We start from the raw sequence: 9,732 nt of genomic DNA, 5'->3' as shown, positions 1-9,732 counted from the left end.
AATTGGGACAAGAGCCTTTAATAGATGGCTGTAAGCAGGTTCTAAATCCAGGAATAATGCATATTATAAATGTGTTGTTTATTAATTAATGAATTAATGCATTTATGTATATTTCCATCTGGTGTTTCAGACTGGCTCACTGCGGCTTGTCAGAGAGATGCTGTGAAGCTCTGGCCTCAGCTGTAAACTCTAATCCCTCCCTAAGAGAGTTGGACCTGAGCCTCAACGTGGTGAATGATTCAGTCCTGGAGAACTGCAAGTGAGTAGACTTGGGCTGTGTCCATGTTGGACAGTGCAGTGTTACCCTTTACAGTGTATTCACTCTGACACGACGTCACAAAGCATGTAGACAGAACAATGCAGTGTCCCAAATACTAAAACTATAGGATAGCAGGTCAACAATGAACATCTGTCTAAACAATTAACATCTAAATAGCATTCTGTACATTTGCGGTTGATATACAAATACATAGTGTTGCTGTCGGGAAGAAACCTTATATTTTGAAAAGAAAGAATATTGCCTCAAATTTGGTATTGTGACTTTATACATGTATATTGTCAATTACCTGCATGAGAGAGAGGGAGGGAGGGAGAGATGGTGAAGTTAGTTGCTTTTAGTTTGAGAAGGAGAGAGGCGGTCGAGTTGGTTGCTTTGTCAGAAGCGTTTTTTACTACTACTAAATAAATCTATCAAAAATGTTAGGACATTTCCTCACGACAGCAAGGATATCCAATATATGTGCATAGTAAAGTTACATCAAGAAAGTATAAAAGGAGAGTGGAGTGCTATAGGGGTAAAGGTGGAGTCTGAGGAGGTGATGAGATCCAAACTGGGCAGCAGTGACTCAGTATGTCTGAGCTTCAGGGCCAAGATAATGATAGGAGAAACACTGCAGTGTCAACTAGTGGAGACGTTGTGTTAGACAGTTAGACATTAATGCATTGTAGTTCTACTTCCTACAGAGTGAAACACTGTAGTGTCAACTAGTGGAGACGTTGTGTTAGACAGTTAGACATTAATGCATTGTAGTTCTACTTCCTACAGAGTGAAACACTGTAGTGTCAGCTAGTGGAGACGTTGTGTTAGACAGTTAGACATTGATGCATTGTTGTTCTACTTCCTACAGAGTGAAACACTGTAGTGTCAGCTAGTGGAGACATTGTGTTAGACAGTCAGACATTGATGCATTGTTGTTGTACTTCCTACAGAGTGAAACATGGAGGAGAAGATGGGTTTAATTCTACACTCATTTCAAAACGTGAGTATCTGTCTGTCACACAAAATCACACATTAACATTTTATACACTGTTGTATACTTGGTTGATGTTGTCCTGAAAACTCTTGTGCTCTCTACTCTGTGCTCTTTTGGCCTGGTCCTTACCACCATCAAGATGAACGAGAGGGCCGCAGAATAAACAGGGAAATAGAGAATCAAATTCGTCATGATAAAAGGAAAGGAACTCGAGAATTGAAGTTGCTTCTTTTAGGTGAGTCTACCCGAATTAATTCAATAATTATTACTACGCAACACTTTGACAGATCGCAACTCGAATGGGAAGTGTAGATTTCCTTTGTTGTCGGCTAAATTAGTAGAATAAATTGGATTTCTAGCAGGATTAAACGTTTTTGGCCTTGAAGCTGATAAATGAAATACTTTCTCCTGATTGGATAAAATTGGCAACCTGGTGGGTTGCCAATTTTATTATTCTATTAAAGAGCTGGAGACAAGGAGACCCATGTTACCGAACAAACACTTGATGGCAATCGAAAGGTTTTGTTTTAACCAAATTAAGTATTACTTACACTATCATGTTGTTGTGCTGAGACCATGTTCACCTGCAACTGATTGCTGTTCAGGTAATTTTCAGTGCCACGTCATAGACATTTCTGCAGTTGGCTTTGATCTCATTGGTCTTATTTTCCCATGCAGGGACGAGTGAGAGTGGGAAGAGCACATTCATCAAACAGATGAGGATCCTTCATGGTGCTGGGTACAATGATGCTGACAAGAAATGCTTCATTAAATTGGTGCATCAAAACATCGTCACGGCCACTCAAGTATTAATGGAGGCCATGAATGCACTTCACATCGACTACGAACACGAACAGAACATTGTAAGACACTGAACCCTATCTAAATATACCATGTCCACATATGTCGGTCTATCATCTGGTTATAAACTTTCTATTTCAATTCGTGTTTTTACATGAATAAATATTGTAAAATGGGTATTTACTATTTTCACATTAATATTGGAATCACAGTATTATTTGGTGTTCCAATATCATGCTTGAAGGAGAACTTTGTCCGTTTTCAACCTTATCTTCATATAAGTTGTTTTTAATGCTCATTTTATGATGGCACAGTTTCTGCCTTTCTGGCTACTCAATCTCTGTCTGATGGGCTATGGCCAGTTCAGAAACCTTCCTACTAATGACATCAATGGGGATTCCAAGCTAATAGAAAGAAAAAGAAAGTACAGTATTTATCTTCCTGGAAAGTTAGCATGCTGAAATATCTTGCAGACAGATTTCTGAACTGTCCACAGCCTTTGTCTGAGATGCAGAGTGAGTTCACAGAAATCTTATCATAATATATGAGCGTTATTGAGGACCAATTATATGAAGATAGATGGTAAAATACATGCGCGCGCACACACGCGCGGCACACACACACACACACACACACACACACACACACACACACACACGTAATGTGACTTACTGCATGCTCCCAGTCAGTTTATTAACATTTTGACCCAGAAAGGGTCCTCATTGCAAAGGACACAGAACGCACATTACATGGTGATAAAGAGATGCATTTTTATTCAGAATAATGTGATCTCTCCACTGTGAGTAAAGCGGTCAAATATTGTTTTATAGCAGTGGTTCTCAACCAGTGGTCCTTAAAGGGATTCCAGGTGGTCTGGTCCCCAGCTAAATTATGGAGAGTTGGTAAACAAATGGACCCGTTATAGATATTTAACTCTTGACAGTGTAAAATGAATGAATGAGTTTCATTTTACACTCAATACTTAATAATAATTATTGCATTACTTAATTTTCAAGAAGTCTACACAATTAGAGAATGTAGAAGAACTGCTATTTTAATCAACATTGGCCTGTTATCTGTCCTATGGTACAAACATCAATACAGCATTCAATTGTGGCCAAAATCTTATCCGACGATATACGAAATATTCTACGTTTTGGATCTGAAAGGCTAAATCTCATCAAATGGTGGTCGTCCGTGGCTCAAATGCTGAATAAATTACCTTGATATGAAAAGGGTTGAAAACCACTGTCTTATAGTATTAGCCTATATGATATATTTCAGAAGCATGCAGAGAAGTTAAGTCGTGTGGACACAACACTGCTGACCGCTCTAGAACCGTGGCAGGTGGATGCAATCAGAGGGGTGTGGAGTGACCTGGGAATTCAAAAGTGTTACGACCGCAGAAGGGAATTCCAATTGTCTGATTCAGCCAAATAGTAAGACAATCATACATCTTAAATATAACCATTTGCATGAACTGTTCATCTGGCAAACCAATATTTTATAAGCTTAGCCACCGATTTATTTTTATTTTTAAATAGGTGTCATCATGAGATATGTTGTGAGCTTAAAGGTATCATTTTCTTTGCTATTCATCGTGAGGCTACTCATTTCAGTAATACAGCTGTTTTTCGAAGCACTGTATTGATGACATTAAACACTGATGAACAGTTTAGAAGTAAAATGTTTTTGATGGTGTGCCGAGACCACTTTTGTGAGTTTGCTGCCATCTGAATGCAAAACAATCATCTAAAGGGCTACCCATTGTGTACCAATCAGTGTGCCAACCTTGAAATGTTGAGATGCAACGTATCAGTGGCACGCAGAAACATCCAGCGATTGGGTTTCCCAAGCTCAGCGGAGCACCTTGGATGATTATTTTGAACTTGCAAAAGTTTATTTGGGTTTCACTCTCCCTTTTAAACCTTAAAGGGACCACTTCACCCTTTTTGCAAAAAAATATATATATATTATGTTAATGACGTTTGGAAGATTTAGTCCTGGGGGTATTTATGTGTGTAATATGTGGTTTTAGATATTTTAGATTTTAGCAGTGAGCCCAGTGTCTCTCGACACTGTGCTCACTTCCTTCCTGGACACCAATTCCCATAATGCTTTTATGCACTGCTCCTACTTGTGGATAGGGGGAGAGCTGTCTTACTGAGACAACATGTAGTCCAGGAAGTAAGTGAGCCCAGTGTACATGATATCAGAGACTCTGGGCTCACTGCTAAAATCTAAAATATCAAAAACCACATATTGCACACATAATGACCACCAGGAAAGTGTTCTAAATCTTCTAAACGTCGTTAACATATATGTTTTTGCAAAAGGGGTGAAGTTTCCCTTTAACAAATATGGGATTTTGCTATCCGTAGGTACCCAGCAAGCCAAATGATGTCATGATGACTTTATGATGACGTTCTCCGGTGACGTTCAGGACTAGGCCAGATCACAGCCCATATGGAGATAATCTTTACGTCATTAGCAGGACGTCTTCACCAGTTGAAAAATATAGCTTATTCTGGGCCAGATCTGACTAGTTATGATATGACTTAAGTGGATCTAGCCTCGATCGGACTCTCTGTGGTTCATCCAGGGACGTCCGTCTTAGTGGGCAGAATTTATGTTGGTTGAAATCAGGTGATATTCTGGGCCAGATATGACTAGTCTTGGTTCGACTTGATCTGGCCACAATCAAGACTTCACTAATTCGTCCAGGTCCTGACCGTGCTTGTTGGGTATTAAACCTTTTTCTTCTTAACTTTTCAGCTACTTAAGTGACTTGGACAGAATCACGTGCCCAATTTACCTTCCAACCTTGCAGGACATCTTGAGAGTCAGCATTGCCACCACAGCCATCAAAGAGTACCCCTTAGATCTTAATGTTGTCATTTTTCGGTAAGTGGCTTCTCTATTCCAATCATTTTTACACCTACCCTTTGTTTATGTTCTAAATTATCAAAAAAATGGTCATGTACACAACACAGCCATATCTAATAAAATTCATAAAGCATTTAGTTTATATTTAGGTATGCAAATGTACATGCCAGATCTTACTTGAAAAGGAGATCTCTGATAACTAATAATAATAATAAACTCCTCAGGTTTAACAGAACAAAATAAATACAAATCTCCCCTAACAAAAAAAGAGATTTCATGAATTGAATCAATATCCAAGATATGGGAGGAACCTCACGTAATCAGATTCAGACCTTGTGACCCGTTCAAAAACAACAGTGTGTTAGTTAATCCATTTGTTCATCTTGTCGATGGGCACAGAATGGTGGATGTGGGCGGTATGCGCAGTGAGAGAAGGAAGTGGCTCCACTGCTTTGAGCATGTCACCGCCATAATATTCCTGGCGGCCATCAGCGAGTATGACCAGGTCCTCTATGAGTGTGAGAACCAGGTAAGCACTACTCACAAGTAAATGCAATGCAGAAATACTCTGTTATAAGTACCGTAAGTCTGGAATTCTTTATTTACTTGAGTAAAAGTACAAAAGTATTGGTATCAAATGAAAAAGTACAAAAGCATTGGTATCAAAATGCACCTAAAAGTACCAAACGTAGAAAGTACTCATAATGCAGAATGCCCCATTTCACAAGTTTTCAACCGTATAAAATGTATAAACAGCCTTTGAAAATAGCAGATCTACAAACTCACAATGCGTCGCATCGTTGTAGATTGTGTGGTTTAAGATATTCAACTCTCTCTTAACAGAATCGACTGGAAGAGAGCAGAGCCTTGTTCAAGACCATCATCGATAGCCCATGGTTCCAGGAAACCTCCATCATCCTCTTCCTCAACAAAACAGACTTGCTAGAAGAGAAAATCAAAACATCTGACTTGGAAGACTACTTCCCAGCATTTCGTGGTAAAACACACTATGCTTTGTATGTGTAAACACCACTTGGGGGTCCATATTCTGGGGCAATCATTAGCCAAAAATAGCAGATCTTGGTGTAGACGGGGGAAAGCGGTCAAAGCACCGAGCCAACTCAGGTCCAGTTTACTAAGTCTAGAGCGTGCAAGAGGTTAAGGTTTACTTCAGTGGTTTCCCAGTGTGCAGCTTATATTAATACAAACGGTAGTTACAAGTTCTGACCAAGTAAGCCGAATGGTTGAAATAGGCTAACCTAGTCGTTCTAAAATGAATATTTTCTATCGCAATACATTTGAATCCACCACTGGTTGAAAATATGGCCAGTTGTTCAGCCTTGACCTTACACAGTATGTAAAATCCTCAGTGGATTTTACCATCTACTATAACAGTGCTCAAACCGTTTCATGTAAAGGACATCCAAATGAATGTTGTTGGCAGCGGACCCTCATCTGAAAAGATTTTGAGCCAGGAAGGAACCCCCCATAGAATATTGGATTGGATTGCAGATCTACAAGATCACAAAGCGCCGCATCACAGCTCGTTGTGTATTATATATATAGGCTTAAAGTGGGTTAAGCTTTGATGCTATATTAACACGTTTCGCTGGGGTCCTGACATTGTCAGATGGGGGTCCGCGGCCATATATATAATGCCTAACTACTGATTTAGAAGGCATTTGTAGAATTGGCCTCAGGTGAAAAACTTTAATTAAATGTATTATTGCCTGATTCATTCATAGGCCCCCCGAGAGACGCTGAAGCCGCAAAGGCGTTCATCTTAAAAATGTATGAGGACTGCCACGTTGGACACCAGAAAGACCTTTACAGACACTATACCTGTGCTACTGATACGGAGAACATTCGAGTCCTCTTCAAAGACGTCAAACACATCTTAAAAGAGAACTTCAACACTTTTTTTTTGCTTTGAGATTCCAGTAAATACAGTAGTTAACATATACATTATAGATGACAAATTAAACCATGGGACGGGCCTGACCATTGCTGACATTCAGAAAAACAATTTGCTTAAATTATTTCACACATCACTGATCACTTCCTGTTTAGGGAGTACAGACAGTTCGGGAGTAAATTCCCTTAATCTTGTGTGACATCACATCAGTGTCAAACTGGTAAAGACTGTACTGCACTAGAATGTGACCCCCCCCCCCCCCACACACACACACACACACACACACACACACACACACACACACACACACACACAATAAATTAATGTTACTTGACGTGTTGTCCTTTTTTGGGGGGTGTGGGGGGGGTTGGTTGGTGAGATTTTTAGCTAAATCAAAATAAAAAAGGAAAAGTCAATTTACCAACTCAATTCCAAGTGCTTGTCAGGGTGGGTGTCCCTAATTCAAATATGATCATTTTGGGGAGTCACGGCCTGAAGAAGTTGTGATTGAGAACCACTGAACCAAACAACTTTATGAAGGCTACGTTTTTGATAAAACTGCTAGGCTGCAGAGTCAGGTGTGGCCATGCATGCTGGATGATTTATAGTCGCTGTGCAAGAAAGACCTTTGTACCAAACAGTGTAGGCTACGTGTGTGAAGTCGAGTCAAGTGTGATCTTCGTCCAACACGGCGGACTTTATAGGTAAGTAACAACAAAAAACTACTCGGGATTTCCACCGCTTTGGACGTCCTCATCTCTAAACGATCCATGGGCGGATTTTGGGGGGTGCAGGGGCCCCTGGCAAAAAAAAAAAGTTTTTTCAAACTTAACTTATGGCTTCTGACTGTAGTTTGTAATCATCTCTCTTATCATGATATGATGACTCGCTGTACAGCTGTAGTGCATGTGTGTGAGCTGCTGTACTACCTAAATAACTCATTTTTAGGGGTTAGGGCATTGTAAAAACGCTAAAATAATAAAATAAAGGTTAAAAAAATCGTCAAGTTCAAAGTCCGCCTATGAAACGATCATGTCAAATTATTAATTAATTACAGTTTGCTCTGGGCATGTATGTTGGTAGGGTGGAGTTGCTTTTTGTGTAGCCTGCCTTTATAAATGCAGGGTATTGTATTGGTATGATGGTATCTCCCCCGCACACTAGCCTACACAAATTAAACAACTATTATGAATTAATATAGCATAAGCCCTAGCTTTAAAAACAAATTGTAAATGGCATACAATCTCATATGGTGAGGCGTTGTGAAGATTTATAAACATTGTAGATAATGGAAAAACCAGATCATATTGAGAGTGACCGAAGGGACATGATTCATAAATTACAATCCAAAGAGGGAACAAGATATAAGACATACCAAGCCATCAACCCAGATCTATCTGTCCACCCACTCTATACCAGCACCAGCAGTACACCTTACATTGAGGACCATTTGAGGATAACCTTTACACGGTTTCGGTTGTCCGCTCATAGACTGCGTGTGGAAATGGGAAGATGGAGCCGCATACCACCTGAACAGCGGTTATGCCAATGTGAGACTGGTATACAAAACGAACAGCACATACTGGTTTGTCCCCTCACAGAAGATATCAGAGAGAAATATGGACATGAGGGTATCGATTTGAGCTCACTCTTTGTGGGCACTAACAGAGAGACTTGGCATTATGCTACATGCCTGCCTGTCACTTGTGGAGCAATAGAAAGCTCCTGTTGTAAAGGGTTTCTGTATTGTGTATTGTATATTTTAATGTATTGTACCTTTTTTAAGTTTTTGATTCATGGGTTTTTTATTATTGTTTGGACCCAATGTTTTATACATTTGTGTCAATAAAGTAACTAACTAACTAGGCTATATGGAGTTTTACATTTTTATCTCTATATGGATTTTATATTTATTTCTATAGCCTAATTTTGTAAAATGGTAAAAAGAATAGTGATCTTTTTTATGTGGGAAAAGTGTACTGGAAAATGTTTTTTGTGACCAAAATGGGTAGACCCATTGGGATACTCGATAGACAATCCTGACTTCCTGAGAGATGGCGGCTTCGGTGGAGTTCGCCGTTACCATGGAAATGTTCACAGACCACACACACTTTGAACTGGACGGAAAGAAAAGCACAAGCACACCATTCCCGGCCGATATATTGCGGGGCTTTGGTAAATCGTGCGGCCGGCCATAGAGGTCAAAGTTTCGGAACATATATTACGATTACGATAATTAAGTATGTGTTGCGGATTTCAACCTGTGTTTCTGTCATTGCATGGCAGGCACCCAGAATTATTACGATTATTAAAGGATCGGTTCGCCACTATAGTATGGCCTTTGTCATGCTTTAGTATGATATCCGTTCATGAAAACAATAAAAATATTTACATTTGGCGAAACCGCTGCGGAGAACGAGTCATGTAATGAGCCGACAATACCCACAGTGCATTGCGAGACAGACAGACAGGCAGTGAGGCAGTCCCCAGGAAGCTGAAAGTTTCTCGTGTTGTTTGAAAGTGATAGAAGTAATAATAATAGCTAATATTTAGTAGTAATAGTAACAGCAGTAGTGGTGGTATAGTAGTTATTAGTCTCTGGTAGTAGTAAGTAAGTAGCGTAATAGTAGTGATTTCGAACGTGGGCAGCGTCCGACTCAAAATTCCACTGGCTGGCTTTGTTTTTAGAACTCGTTATGAAGTACAGATGCAATCCCAGCTGTACTCGAACCACTTTGGGTGTGCAGTGAACATTTCACCAACGCAGATATCTTCCAGTTCGACCGCAATCTAATGGAATAATTGACGCGGAACATCATCATCAAAGCATAAGTTGCAGAACAGAGGTATGTCGTAATAAACTAAAGCTACAATGCT

The 9,732-nt window shown here is 39.8% G+C and overlaps 1 protein-coding gene across 1 annotated transcript; it reads left to right on the top strand.

The window, feature by feature from the left end:
- Positions 1 to 1,419: 1,419 nt before the first annotated feature.
- Positions 1,420 to 6,873, top strand: LOC308331391 (guanine nucleotide-binding protein G(q) subunit alpha-like; the record flags this gene model as incomplete). Its single annotated transcript, XM_080786814.1, has 7 exons — positions 1,420 to 1,488; positions 1,932 to 2,116; positions 3,339 to 3,493; positions 4,830 to 4,958; positions 5,340 to 5,469; positions 5,784 to 5,937; positions 6,686 to 6,873. The coding sequence occupies exons 2-7, from the start codon at positions 1,970 to 1,972 to the stop codon at positions 6,871 to 6,873; spliced, it is 903 nt and encodes a 300-aa protein (XP_080642940.1). The 5' UTR covers positions 1,420 to 1,488; positions 1,932 to 1,969.
- Positions 6,874 to 9,732: the final 2,859 nt, after the last annotated feature.

The sequence above is a fragment of the Protomyctophum bolini genome, assembly GCF_963924005.1.
Source record: "Protomyctophum bolini genome assembly, chromosome: 17".
Taxonomy (NCBI): Eukaryota; Metazoa; Chordata; class Actinopteri; order Myctophiformes; family Myctophidae; genus Protomyctophum; species Protomyctophum bolini.
This window is presented reverse-complemented; position numbering and strand designations above follow the sequence as displayed.